The following is a 14,533-nucleotide window of genomic DNA, read 5'->3' on the forward strand; positions in this document are numbered from 1 at the left end:
CGCCTATGGGGGCCGGGCGCGCCAGCAACGCCGCTTGCCATTGGCGCGGGCCGGCCTGCCCCGAGCCAATCCCGGCCGCGCCCGCCACAAGATGGCGGCGCGGCGGAGACCGGGCCGGGTGCTCTCGCCATGTTGGGGCTCATGGCTGCTCGCCAGGCGGGGCTGGACGACCCCGCGCGGCTGCGCCGGGCCGAGCGCACCCGGAGGTACCGGGGCCGGGGCGGGTGTCCCTGCGCGGGGAGGCCCCGGAGCGGCAGCCCCTGGCTCCGCCCTGCCGCGGAACCTCGCTTGGCCTGGCCCGCGCTGGGGCGGCCCGGCCCGGGGCGGGGTGAAGGGCTGAACTGCCGCAGCCGCCCTGTGCGCGGGGGCCGGAGCGGGGGAGCTGCAGCAGTGGGTCAGCAGCCTTGGTGTTAGTTAGTGTACGGTGTGCTCAGCCCTGGGCAGAGTGTGCACAGCGCAATGAACTGTGCCTCATTCCCTGCACCTCTTGAGTTACCGCCCTTGCTGTCAGCGTGGTTCCACCAGGGGCTTCGATCTGCGTGCGGCTGTGCTCCGCTTGTGAGCAAACAGGTGTTTGTAATTCTCGTGTGCCCTCATCTGCTCGTCCTGCCTTTTCCCAAACCCGGCCTTTTGGCAGGTTGAATAAGAATCAGATGCAGGGAGTTTCTTAGCAATTTTTGTGGGAATAGGTGGCAGCATAGACGGGTTTGTTAATATTCCTGCTGAAGGTTATAATGTGATATTTGTTCAATACCAGGGAATCTACTTTGCAGATGTATTTCAAGATAAATCAAATAAAGCCTACCTTAGTTCAGTTACTCACACAACTTCTCGATCTGTGTTGGTGATTTATGGCTTTAGGATGCTGTATCATTGTAAAACAAATATTTAAAATTGAAATTAATTTTGGTAGCTCAGGAAGCTTGTTTCTGGGTGCATATTGACAATACAGTTATGTCCCTCTGTGCCCTCTGCAGTCATGTAGCATTCAGTGTTAAGAACGGTTACTCACTGGCTGGACTTAACCTTACTTGGACAATTGTCTGCTTAGCATTTCCCTCCTGAAACTTTTTAATTTTGACTTTAAAATAAAAAAAATCACTAGTCTTAAGTGGATTTTATTTATAACTGCATTTTGAAGTCATATATTTTAACCCATTTCCACACAGGGGGATTTCTTGCTTCCTGAAATTCCATCTGGAGCTCAAAGGTTTTAAATTGGGTGTCTTGTGTATGTCAGAATTCTTATTCTAGGTGAATTCTCACATAATTATATTTCACATAGTTTAAGAGAGCTTAAATGATTTGCTGCTTTTTTAGCATGTCTACAGACATGATATTTGGGGCCTGCCTGTAGCAGCCTAAGGTTGTCACAACAGGATTTTTTGCCCCTTGAGCTGAAGCTGAGTAGGGGCACTCTTACTCACAGCATTTTGGTTACCTATTTAGTTATGTTTTTGTTGTGGTGGTGTTATGCTTTGTACTAAATGGTGCTGTAGGAGGCTCTGATCATGTTGCAAGGCTAAATTTTATATCTGGTAGTATGATTTAATGAAGCCGAATATCTCTTTGGATTCTGCAATATTAATGTATTCAAAAATACACGCTAAGAATTGCAGGTCAGAAAATGTTGTCGTGGAAGCTTTATCACTGGGGGTCGCCTAGTTTTTATTTAGTATTGCAGAAAATGTAGCATATAAACTTGGTCTCAATAAAAGAAGTACTGTAAACTTGGTAAACTAAATTACTTCATCCACTAGGTGTCCGTAGTTCCAAGCAGGATGAAGCCTGAAAGGATGATACATGATGAAGCTTCAAAGTAGCCAATATTTGTGGTGATTACAAGCTTCTTAATATTTCTTTTTTTTAGTGTTTTCAAATTACATTCCAGGTTTTGTTTAATATGTTGACCCAAAATGCAATTTTACTTTTTTTTTTGAGCCCATTTTACATATTTATTTCTCCCTTACATTCCAAACAACAAAGTATTTTTTTTCTGCCAACTTCACAAGACTTATTTCTATCTCTGTATTATGTAGTTTTGCAAAAAAATGGCAAGTTAAATGCATTGAAGGAGCATGGAACTAGGTTTTAGCTGTTCAGAGGTACATAACAAGATTTAATTATTCTGTTCTTGTTCTTCATCTCTTTTTCTTCCTTTTTTTTTCTGGGTAGGGTTGTAAGTTTGGAATTAAATAAAGATCGAGATGTGGAAAGAATACACGGAAGTGGTATCAACACCCTTGATATAGAGCCTGTTGAGGGAAGATAGTAAGTATATACTTTGGTTGGTACAAATGTACATAAGTAATTCACTGTGTTTTGGTACTACGGATTTGTTGTCTTGTTGAACATGATCATTACATTGAGCATTTCGAGATTATGAGTGTTTTAACTTTTGTGCTTCATTAACACTTTCAGCATGTTATCTGGTGGATCGGATGGTGTTATTGTACTTTATGACCTTGAAAACTTGAGCAGGAAACCAAGTTACACTTGTAAAGCACTTTTTTCAGTTGGAAGGTAAGTACTCTGAAAGTCTTTCAAAAGTACACGATATAGCTCTTATGTGGCTAAAATTAAACTTGCAAATTAATGTCTGTTCTTGTTTCTAGTTTAAAAAGACTGTAGAAAATACTGCCAGAAATCTTGGAAAGCTAGTAGCAAGAGCTAATTGTTTTATGCTTGATTTGTCTACTCTAATAGTTACAATATCTGTAAAGCAACTCTGGTATTGTTTGAGCGAATCTATGGCAGTTTCAAAAGTTAAAATTAAGGATACCAGTTGTACTCACATGGAAACTAAAGTTAGACAGTCTTATGTTGCTGTAGACACCACAAAAAGAAGGCAGACCTAGTATTCTAACCTTAATAGAAAAAGAAGACAGGAAAAAAAATGAAACCCAGACCTTCCTCTAACTCATCATTTCTGACCTGTGAGTTTTCTTAATGTTTCATTTTTAAATTTGGTGCCTCTATGCCAGTAACTGAGAAAGAAGTTTTGGTACTGCTGTAGAAATATTTCCTGTATTCCCCAAATATATATAATACATATATTTGAGTAAATACTCTTTTAAGCAAGATTATTATGCAATTATTTGCACAATTCTTTTCAACTGTCTGGAAAAAAATCCAATACCTATTTGCAGTTTTGTTTTATTTCCACTCTCTCTCTTTCCAGCTTTACTAGTAGCTATTTTTAGTTCATCAGCTGTTCAGCAGGTACAGAAGTGATTTCTACAAAACTTCTTAAGAACATGTTTGAATGAAGACAGGTGTGCTACTGAAAAATAGGATGTGTTTTTCTAAAGAACAGGGTATTACCGTGCTGTGTGTAATCTTTTATAAAGAGTCTAAACCTTTATTGATTTGTCAGGCCATCCCTGCAGGCAATACAAATTTTTCCATTATAGACATTAAATCTTCTAGCAAAAGCTCTTTTTTCCTTTATTTGGAAAAAGGCTTGTCTAGTAGGTTAGAACTTCACCAAAGACTCACAGTAAGAGATATTCTATTTCATAATAGATTGGTAGCTGCATTTTCCCCTTATTTTTTCCCAGTCTGCAAATTATTTGAGGTCTAAGAGTCAGAGGCTTCATGAGTCAACTATACAAGAACAGAACAGATTTGTAACAATAAAAGGCCTTAACAATATCTTGGGTCATAGGAAAGAAAAAGGCTAACAGAACATAGCTAATAGAACAAGTGTTGATGGCCGGGCTTCTTGCACAAAATTATTTTAAATTGTAGTTAAGAACTTCTAATGACTATACATCTCCAAGTCTCAAAACTGAAATGAATTCTGAAACAGATGCAGCAAATTGAAGAAATTCATACTAAGAAGGCATCATGTAAAAGCTATCAAATCTGTGCTAAAATCAGGCTATTGTTAACTTCAGTTAGATCAGTAGAAATACTCCATCTTGAAGAATCTGTTTAGGAGGATGGTTAGTTGGTTTTCTGTTTATTCAGTAAGTGTTAATTTGCATAGACGTGTCTTTTATTTCTTTCCACTCAAGGCACAAATTTTATTAGTAGAATTGGATTTTGTGTGACACTGCTCTAAATGACAGGCTTATGATTATTATTGCTTAAATAACCTTAGTAGGTTTTGTGCCTCAATTATTTATTTGTAGTATTCATAAAGCTTCCTAGTATGTTTTAAATACTTACTAGCTAATTAGCTACAGTATATATATATATATATTCAGTATATATATACAGTGTATATATATATATATATATACAGTATTCAGTATATATATACAGTATATATATATATATATATATATTCAGATATTTGGAATATTATTCAGAGTTCCTGACTTAATAAGTGAATTTATACTGCAGAAACACTTTCCTCTGTCTAGCTCCTATCTTTGAAGGATATAGTGCTGACATCTTGTGACATCTTGTGAAAGTTTGCCTGTGTTCCAAGATTGCAGGGCAGAACACAGGTCTGGTATCAAAGTTGCTTAAAGTATATCTTGCTAAAGGCCTTTTAAAGCTTTTCTTAATACACCCTGAACTGGGCTTGCTGATGATCCAGTAGTATAGAACAACAAAAGAGGTAGTTCCTGGTGGTAGGCTGTGATTTACCCTTTGTTTCACATCTGGAATATAGGACCACTACTGCAAATACAAAAATAAAACTTTTCCTGTTTTCCTGGGAGTGAGCACAAAGAGCTTTACCTGGTTTCATATGATTCATGCTGACCTGTGACAAAAAATGGCATTTGAGAGTAAACGAACAGTACCCATTTCTAGATAATATGCAGATAATGCTTATCTTTAAGGTAGTCTCTACTTCTCAAAACATGTCTAGGAAGAATGAATGACAGTGACCTATTATCCATAGAATTAAATCTGTATTTGTCTTTGGTAGAAAAGGCTGGGATAATTTGATTAATGGATGAAAATACTTCATATGGAATGAACTGGGAACAGTGTACATCCTGAGACATGAAACTATCCTGAACAGCATGTAGCCACTACTAAGCTTAGCCAGATCAAAGGTGATTTCTGCAGAGCTACTCAAGAGTTCATTAGTGCATTCCTCAGCCCTGTGGATTATGGGAGAATTGATTTTCTTGTGCAGAGTTGATAACAGTCCAGTATTGTACACTTACAGTTAATGTATCTAGATAATTAGTTCCATGGGTTTAGATTTTTCTGCACATTGCGTAGAAATGCCTCTCCAGGAGTAAGCTCACTCTGAGTCAAGCTTGATTTCCTGGCTCTGCAGGTACTGAAGATTTTTAGCTTGCTATGGTTTAACTCTAGCTGGCAACCAAGTTCTGCAGAGGTGCTTGCTCACTCCCCTACCAGTGGGATCAGGGAGAGAACTGGAAGGCTAAAATCTAGAAAACTCCTGGGTTGAGATAGTTTTATAGAGAAAGCAAAAGCTGCAAACACAAGCAGACCAAGAAATTAATTCACTTCTTCAGCCATCTCCAGGAAAGCAGAGCCCCATCCGCATAATGGTTACTTGGGAAGACAAATGCCATCATTCCAAACGTGTCTCCTCCTCTTTCCTTGTTGCCTCCAGCTTTATATACTGAGCTTGATGTCACATGATCTGGAATATCCCTTTGGTCAGCTGGGATCACCTGTCCTGACTGTGTTTCCTCCCAGCCTCCCAGGCACTCTCAGTCCCCTTGCCAGCATGTCAGTCTGAAAAGCAGAAAAGGCCTTAGCTGTCTGTAAGCCCTGCTCAGCAACAACAAAAGCATCTCTATGTTACTCTGTTCAGCACGAATCCAAAACGTATCCCATGCTAGGCACTGTGAAAAAAAATTATTCTACTCCAGCCAAAACCAGCACACCTCCCTAAAGAATAGAGGCATAAAATTTGTTGACTTTTAGCACTGTGCCAGAGTAACAGGCCATTCTAGGATATGCCTCAGAGCTGGAGAAGCAATGCAGAAGTCATTAAACTAAGCTCAAAATCTTCTCAATATCTCTTGCCTAGTATTGTCAGTGCTGGCTTCAGGCTAACTCTCTTTAAAGGTGTCTTTTTTTGCTTTGTAGCAACCCAAGTGAGCAGAAGGGTTTATTAGCTCAGATGAAATCAGAACTATAGATGTCATGTGAAAAGGGAAGATTTCCTCAACCCCTAGTGTTAGATTAGTCTGTCAGTGCCCTGGGAAAGCTGAGACCTTTGTGTCCAACCAGCCCCTCAGCACCCTGTTCTAGGGACCCTTTACTGAACAGTCCTGCTGGATCAGAGGGTGGTTCAACTGACTTGTTCAGGGATACACACCAACAGCATAAGAGAGACCCCCTCAGTGGGGTTTCCCACTTTATCCAAGTATATTACCCACTGCTAGTGAGTGTCAGTATCCATGAAGGACTCACTCTAACTATGGAATAACAGTGTTTATTAATAAAAGAAAATTATGACAGGTTAAGGTTTGAAGCCTGCCAGAGATTGTTTCTGACTGTAAAAACATGTTCAGGCCAATATACAGACAAAATTTAATCCCTAGTAAAACGCACATAGAGTTAGGTTCTTCATTCCTCTGGGGAAGAAGACAGATCACCTTGTTGGCTGATCCCAAAAGTTACAATGGAATCTTCCCTAACTTCACAATTTTTGACTTACTTCTATACTTTTCCATTATGTTTAGTTGGAGCTTGAGGTATTACACCTTTGTGACTAAATGGTGTAAAATTCTCTCCCTTTGCTCTTAAAGATACAATCAATAAAATGCAGAGCACATGCTCAGTGAGGGGCGATCTTACCCTGGAGGTGGGTAACTTGAGGTTAGCTCAGTTGTTTAGATCATGGTGCTAGTAATGCCAGGGGTTATGGGTTTGATTCCTATATGGGCCATTCACTTAAGAATTGGACTTGATCATCCTTGTGTCTGCCTGAGAATTCTGTGATTCTGGACTTTGGGATGGAGGTCTGTGTTAGTATTACAGTTAGATGATAATGATCCAAGTTCATCCAAGGAGTGATTTCACCACAGTTGCTGGTTCAATAGAAGGACATCTTCTGTCTCCCTTGGGGGACAGGTGCTATGTGGTTTATCAGATACAAAGTACCCCTCCCTGCAGGGATTTCAACAGTGCCTCACCATGGTGTCTTGGCTCCACCCCCTGTTTCATCCCCCTTAGCAGGTGCTTGAGGTTGCAGGCTGTTTGTATGGGCAATCATTGTGGAATAGCTTTCAGTCATGCTCACCACATTCCATCCAGAAGAAGCAGCTGCACTTCACCCTATAATTCCTTCATTATAACTTCTGTTAGGGTGTGAATATAGCTTCTCAGTTTCCTCCCATTTCACCCCCAGACATCTTTCCACATAATCCACCAATGATTAGTCACTCAAACTTCATAATATCCAAATAGAATTTAAGAATGTTTCACACTTTTATACAGTGCAGATCATCTAATACATTCCTAGTGTGTGGTTATCTGGTATTATTGAGGGTAGCCAATAGGCTAATTGTTTCATACAGTGTTAACATACAATATGATTATTAGATTACCATCCACAACATGACAACAGGGTGAAGTACTCTGTTGAGAATTCTGGTAGCTTTTAGTGACCATCCAAAAAGGGTGTCCCACCACTTTATTCACATACTCCATCCTGTGATTTATTTCTTCTGCGACAGTAAACAAAGTCTGTTGTCCATTTTTTTGCATTTGTTTCCAACAAGCAGCTCAGGTCTTCACGCTATAATGATTTCTTTAGCAGCATGAGGTTCATACCAATGGGAGTAGGCTGCAATCAGAGTATAATTAGTTTCTAATATTTTAATAGGATACAGTAGGAGCTGAATAACTTAAATTACATTCCATAAAGTTGGCAAAGTTATAGCACAGATATGAGAGTGATTACTTGTGTCTACAGTAATGTTGTCCACAAATACAAAATCACAAGAAGGTCTCATAAAAGCTCATCCTTTACCAATATACATGGTTTCCAAGTTTTCATTAGGATGAATCTCAAAATGAGAAGAATTTTGCTCAGTGTCACAACAAATGCCTTGGGTTTTGATGATGTTATGTTCAGAAATGTATCCTTGTTGCCCTCATGCAATGCACATGTTGGCATCAGTAGTCTTCCATTTATTTCCATCTTTTCAGGCCCATACTCTGTGCTCCAGAGGATGCATATAGTTCTGCTGTGGTTTAATCCTAATGCAATGACTGGGTCTATATCATATAGTGAAGCATTCTGTATTGTTAACACAAAAGCTGTGGCTGTGCTGCTGATGGGATTTTAGGTAAAATGGACTAAGTACCAGTAGAACTGGAATTTCTTTGAAATTCAGTTGTGTTATCCCAAATTTCCTCTCGAATTTCAATGAGTAATGGTTTCTTCGCCTTCCCTTGTGACTGTAGCTGTCGTCAGTGCATCCACAGTTGAGCTTGGATAGAATTGGTAAAGAAACATTGGTTTGGACTATACTAGGTGCATCTGTGATCAATTTATGGTCTTTTCCATTAACACCTTCCCACTGAAGTCATATAGCCATTTGAAACCATTGATTGTTCCAAAAGCCAAAAGGGAAGATCATAGAGGATGTTTCAGTTTATTTAAATCACTATTTATTGTGACTAGTTTTGTTCCTTAATAAGTCAGAGTCTTGCTGTTTAGAACTCCCCATCCTGTTCCCAGGATACCAGTCACATCCTTCCTGGTTTGCCTAGAGGAAGTGAGGGCTTGTTTATGTAGCCATGCTGTCCATCATGCATAAGAGGTTTTCAGGAGCAGTGAGTGAGCTGATTGGATTGTGGGAACATTATTCTGCATCAACAGTTCAACTTATTTGAGAGACAGTGTTGAGTTAAGCAACATTTACTGTTGACCTTATTCTTGACTAAGGAGGAATCAATGTTATAAGTGTGAGGAGACAGTTTGATAGATGGCTGAGGCTGAGTTGTTAAAAATGGCACTTCAGCACTTTTGAATTGAAGGCCTTCATTTAGTTGAGAATTTAGGTCTGTTCAAAGACAAATCACAAGTGTTGGATGGGATATTTTAAAGGTATGCCAACACTCATGTTTAGAAGAGCAAGTATGTATGGTTTTCTCCCTTCAGCATAATTCACTACATTTTGACATAGTTTGCAACAGTGTAAGACTGTTGTCATGTATTTAGTTATTTTGAATTCAGCATCCCATTGAGATGATGTCTCTTTTAATTCCCTTCAGAGGTGAAAGGTGTTGATTTTCATTCTCCTCTGTGATGATCCACTCCTGCCTTTAAAAGGTAGTTATGCAGTGCTGCTGTACACAAATTTAGGCTAGGCATAGGTACGCTGAGAGGTGCATACTCTTCTATACATGGCAGTACTGAAGATCTACATCTCTGTTTGCGTAATGATACCCCTGCAATACTTACTGCTTGTGGAGGCCAGGACATTTGATAGAACAATGCAAAGCTAAGAGCTGAAGTAATGAAATCTCATTAACCCTTTTCTAGCTGCAGTTTTGTCATAAGTACTGCATTTAGCTGGGATGGAGTTAATTTTCTTTGTGGTAGTTTGTAGTACTTTTTGGACTTGTAACCAGTCTTGATGGCACACTCATGTTTTAGTGAGTACGGAACAGTGCTTGAAAGTGTCAAGCCATTCACCATTCCTTACTGCCCCTTCAAGGGGTGGACGGTAGGCTATGAGGAAACAGCTGCAACACCTGACCCACACTGACCAAGATATACTGATATTCCATACTGTAAAATGTCATGTGCAGCAGTCTTAAGCCTATGGTAAGGGGTTACTTTTGCATCGCTTCACTGGCTGGGGGTTTGTTTTGTTTGTTTGTTTTTTCCCCAGATTCATAGGGTTTGTTTTGATTTGTTCCCTTTCACTTACTAAAATGTATTTATCTCAATCCACAACTTTTCACACCTTCACCATTTGTATGCTCTCCCTCATCCCACTGCAGAGGGTAGAGTAAGCAAGCAGCTGGGTTTGGGCCCCTGAAGCTGGATCCATGTGCATTCAGCTCAGATATGAGTCATTTACCAGGTATTTGAATGACATATATTATTCAGAGCCTGGTCAGTTGAGTCTGCATCCTGTCAAGATTGGCTCTGCTGTCTGTTGTTTCTGCCACAGTTAATTATTAATTCTATTGCAGTCTCTAAATAGCCACAGTTCAGTTGAAAGTTTCCTATTGTTCTCCCTCTTTGATTTCTGAATGCAAATATAAATGACTCTCAGTAACTTAGGCTGCTACTCTCTGGTGACTTTGTCAGACAGGAATTGCCAATAACTATGTAGCTGTAATTATTCATTAATACTAATGAATTTTTTGAACTGTATGTATGATTGTATTTTTCAGTGGATCCATTTCTAAGAAGCATAAATGGTTTGTAGCATTAGGCCATCACATTTAACATAAGATCTGTAAACATTGCAACTTAAATATTTCAAAAGACAGTTTTTGTGATTTATGTCTTGAGATATGCTACAGTTACCGTATTTTGAAAATGTAATGATCTGTGGTTTCTTGAAATCAAGACCCTTCAAAGTAATGAGTATTAGCTGAATGAAAATCAAGCCAACAAAAATACAGTTCTTCTTGAAAACCTCAGGACAAATTAAGAAAAATGTTTATGGTTTCAACTTGTTATTAAATACCAAGACAACTACAAGATGGTTATGAAAACTCTAACCAGTTGGAATATTTTCATTGATTTTAGGAGTCATCCTGATGTACATAAATTCAGTGTGGAGACAGTCCAGTGGTATCCTCATGACACTGGCATGTTTACATCGAGCTCATTTGATAAAACCTTGAAAATATGGGATACAAACACTTTACAAGTAAGTGAGTTTCTACAGATTGCAACCTTCTTTGTGTACATTATTTATTGCATATCTGAAGTTCTCACAGAGGTGAAGAGGACTATGCATCTTGAAGATGAAAACTGTTAGAACTGTGGGTACAGCAGCAGGGTGGTGGCATGATGGTCCTAGCATTTGTGTACACCTTGGTGTGTACCTGCCCATTTCTGAAGACCTGAATGTCTGAACTGCCGGAGAGCTTGGAACCCTTGGGACAGTTCTTTCTGCTTTTGCTATGAACAGGAATACAGCTATTTGAATTTTTGCTGGGTAAACTTGTCCAGCAAGGTCTAGTCTGCAGTTCATTCTTGGGGATTGTTGAGTCTAATGGCAGTAACTACTTATTTTTAATAACCAGCATCTAATAACCAGCACTTTTGAAGGACTGATAGTCTTGACATACAGGATCTAGGTCCAGAATTCTGCTGTTGTAAGCACTATAAACACCATTTCTAAAAATCAGTAGAGAATGAGAGAAACCATTAAAACCATGCTAACCAATGTAACTGACATTAATAAGGTAAACAGGTTCTTTAGGAATTTATGTTGCTTTGATTCAGTAGTCCTCACATCTTGTGTTGAACTGTGAATTCATGACTGCTGTTCGTCCTGTTCCCTATGAACATTTACACTGATTCATAGTATCATTGATATGTAAATGTTCATAGATAGGGATCGGGAATTTACATTGATAATGTTTGACTGCTATTTCACAGATGGTGAAATAATTTTTTGAAAAGAGGTTGTCATTCTAGGGACATAATACGGAACAAATTTATAGCTTTTTTGGTTTGGGTTGGGTTTTTTTAGTGTGGGGGTTTTTTTTGGGTTGTTTGTTTTTTTTGGTTTTTTTTTTTTTTTTTATATAAACCTATGTTTGCAGTTGCTAAATCTTCTCATAAACAATTAAGTTTTCAGGTAGTTAGATAGTTTTGTGACCGTCTCTTGAAAGACACCATGTACTCATAAAAGTTATTGAATGACCTGTTCAGCCACTAAATGGTATTTTTGAAAATACAAACAACTCAATTTTAAGAGATTTTTCATATATGGTATTTTAGAATGAGACAAAAAAATCAGTTTACCTGGAAGCAATTGTACTTATTAAAGTAGCTATTAAAGTTTATCAAAATAAATATATTCTATTAGTTTTAAACAATCATGAGACAGATAATAGTTTTATATGGAACTGTTTTATTTTTTTAGGAATTGAAAATAATGTGTGTTATTCGTGAATTAAAAGGGGCTTTAAACTTAGTCTGAAGTGCCTTCTTCCTGTTGACTATTTCTATATTATTAACTTTTTGTTTACTTACTAGCTTTATTTTTTGATAACTGTAATCATTTCCATTCATGCTTCTCATTTGTCAGTTTTCTTGGTCTGTCTTTTGGGTCATCTCTGGGCTCTGGTGCTGTCCTGCTGTTGGAAACAGGCTTACTCTGTGATGTTTGTGTTATCTGGCTTCTAACCAGGAGAGTTATCATTACTGTGTAAATAGTAATATTTGTATTAGTCTCGTAGCTGTTACTTGAAAAATAATGGTGAGCATCTACATTCTGTTAATATACTTTCATTGTAATTAATTTAATATTTTTATTATCAGCCTGCAGATATATTTCACTTTGAAGGGACAGTCTATAGCCATCACATGTCTCCAGTTGCTACAAAGCATTGTTTAATAGCAGGTATGTATCTGTTTTTAACAAACAGCTATAGATAGATAGATAGATAAGGATTATAATAATAAGCAAATAATATTTCAGTTGGGTTTTTCCCCCTACTCTGTCTTATTTTTACATAAATAAGTCTTGATAAGATGCAAGTTTACTGGTCCATTAAAATATTATCCATTTGTTGGATGAGGTGCATGAGGGTATCATATTTGTTCTTCTGAAATAATGCATCAATCAGTTCTCCTTACTGAAAAAAATCTTAGTTGTAATTAGATTCTTTCATTACATAAGTTATCATTTAAAGGTTATTAGATCCAAATATAGTAAATTTTGTAAATAGATTTGTGTATTGCTTACATGTACACGATTTAACTATGTTTAGCAAAAAAAAAATATATATTTGAGGAGGTATTTTTAAGTTTCCAAAGTACAATCCTGTTTACTTCCAGTTTCTAAATTTTGTTTGTTACATAGTAAATTTGTTTGGACTAAAAATGTAAATCTATTAACCGAAGCATTAAGCTTGAAGCATCATATTAATAGAAGCATTGCTCTGACTGTGAATTAAGCAGTTATGCAGCTAGCATTTTTCTTCTATTTTTTTGTCTGCTAAGATTTTTTTGTTGTTCTTTCACATGCTGGGGGGTTTTTTAGCTGTCTTTGTTTCTCTTGTTACAGTTGGTACCAAAAGCCCCAAAGTACAGCTCTGTGATTTGAAGTCTGGATCCAGTTCTCACATTCTGCAGGGTACTTTTTAGTCTGAAACATAAATGTTAAACAATAACTACTTTGACTAAAAACAAGTCCTGTAAAGAAGCACTGTATACAATGTATTCTTTTTCAGTAACATGACTAATTTATTTGTAGCCACTTGTGAAAGTTACACAGTGGCAAGAGGTTCTTCTGGGTGTTTTTCTGGAGCTAATGAATTGCAGAATACAAACATTAGTCAATGGGCAGTTACTACCAATGTTTGGGCATTTTCATGGTCTAATCAATACTGATTGCTATTTATTACATGGTTAAATGTAGTCATTGATTTGGGGGGTTATGGAGTGGTCAACAAGTGATATTTTACTTGGTTTCTAAAAAAGAAGACTAAGTAAAACAAGAGAAACTTCCCACCACCCCCCAAAAAAGAAACCCCCAGAAAAGAAACCAAAACAAAAAGAAAATTTCACTGCTTTTAAGAAAGTATCCCATAGAGGTGTTTGAATGGATTTGTTCAGAAGTTTCTGATTTCTGTAGAACAAGCTTTCTGTAGAAGGATATTACCAAGTCCTTTGCATTTTCCTAGTTCAGTTAAATGTAAGGTTTTATTGTTCCATAATCCATTACTTTTGCCACTCAATGAGAATTTGCCTTTGGTGGCCCTTTTCTAATGTGTACTTTCTGGAGTATGCATATATATATATATACACATGCTCAAGAAAAGGCAATCATGAGGCAAATCTTAATGCTTCAACTGTAGAGAAACATTAACTCAGACACAGCAATGTGCAAATGCAGCTTTATTTCTTCACTAGCCAGCTAAATCTCAAAGGAGCCTAGGTGATTTTTTTGTGATGCAGAGCTTAAACTGTTAAACTTCTACAAATTTAATTGGCTACAACAGCCATATCATGTTTTGTTCCTAGAACCAAGAGCTCCAGACAGAGCAGTGACAAAAATAGTTCTTTAAAGATCCTGTTTGGTTTCATCAGGGCTTCTTAATTTTGGCACAAGAGTTAATGCTTTCCAGGCACAAGCTCTGTTGTGTCTTTGTACACAGCCTGTAATAGCCTGTCACCTCAAGTGCAATATTGGAGGAATAAGTGGAAGGAGAATATGTTATTGATTAGGCATAATCTAGTAATTCTTTGCAGAACTGAAGAAATCAGTAGTGTCATATGGTCAATCAGACCGTATGTATAAATATTTTCACATAGGCTAACTCTAGCAGCTGAAATGGAGGTATATGCATGGCTGTAGTTTAATTAATGGATCCAAATCAATCTGTCTGCTCTAAGCCTTCTTAGTGTATCCTGTAGTACCTGTATCTTGGAGGT

The 14,533-nt window shown here is 38.0% G+C and overlaps 1 protein-coding gene across 6 annotated transcripts in view; it reads left to right on the plus strand.

The window, feature by feature from the left end:
* The first annotated feature begins 81 nt into the window (after positions 1 to 81).
* The window catches only part of ERCC8 (ERCC excision repair 8, CSA ubiquitin ligase complex subunit), a 29,408-nt gene continuing 14,956 nt past the window's right edge, over positions 82 to 14,533 (plus strand). For 5 of the 6 annotated variants that reach the window (XR_008428651.1, XM_053932240.1, XM_053932241.1 and 2 more), the window contains exons 1-6: positions 82 to 206; positions 2,176 to 2,271; positions 2,422 to 2,523; positions 10,667 to 10,790; positions 12,416 to 12,497; positions 13,164 to 13,232. Coding sequence is in view for 5 of the 6 variants with exons in the window: in XM_053932240.1 (XP_053788215.1) it covers positions 130 to 206; positions 2,176 to 2,271; positions 2,422 to 2,523; positions 10,667 to 10,790; positions 12,416 to 12,497; positions 13,164 to 13,232 (550 nt within the window). In the remaining variant the exon portion in view is untranslated. Of the gene's footprint in view, positions 207 to 484; positions 571 to 2,175; positions 2,272 to 2,421; positions 2,524 to 10,666; positions 10,791 to 12,415; positions 12,498 to 13,163; positions 13,233 to 14,533 lie in introns of those variants that run through there. The other variant, XM_053932245.1, reaches the window with a different exon arrangement.

The sequence above is a fragment of the Vidua chalybeata genome, chromosome Z (assembly GCF_026979565.1).
Source record: "Vidua chalybeata isolate OUT-0048 chromosome Z, bVidCha1 merged haplotype, whole genome shotgun sequence".
Taxonomy (NCBI): Eukaryota; Metazoa; Chordata; class Aves; order Passeriformes; family Viduidae; genus Vidua; species Vidua chalybeata.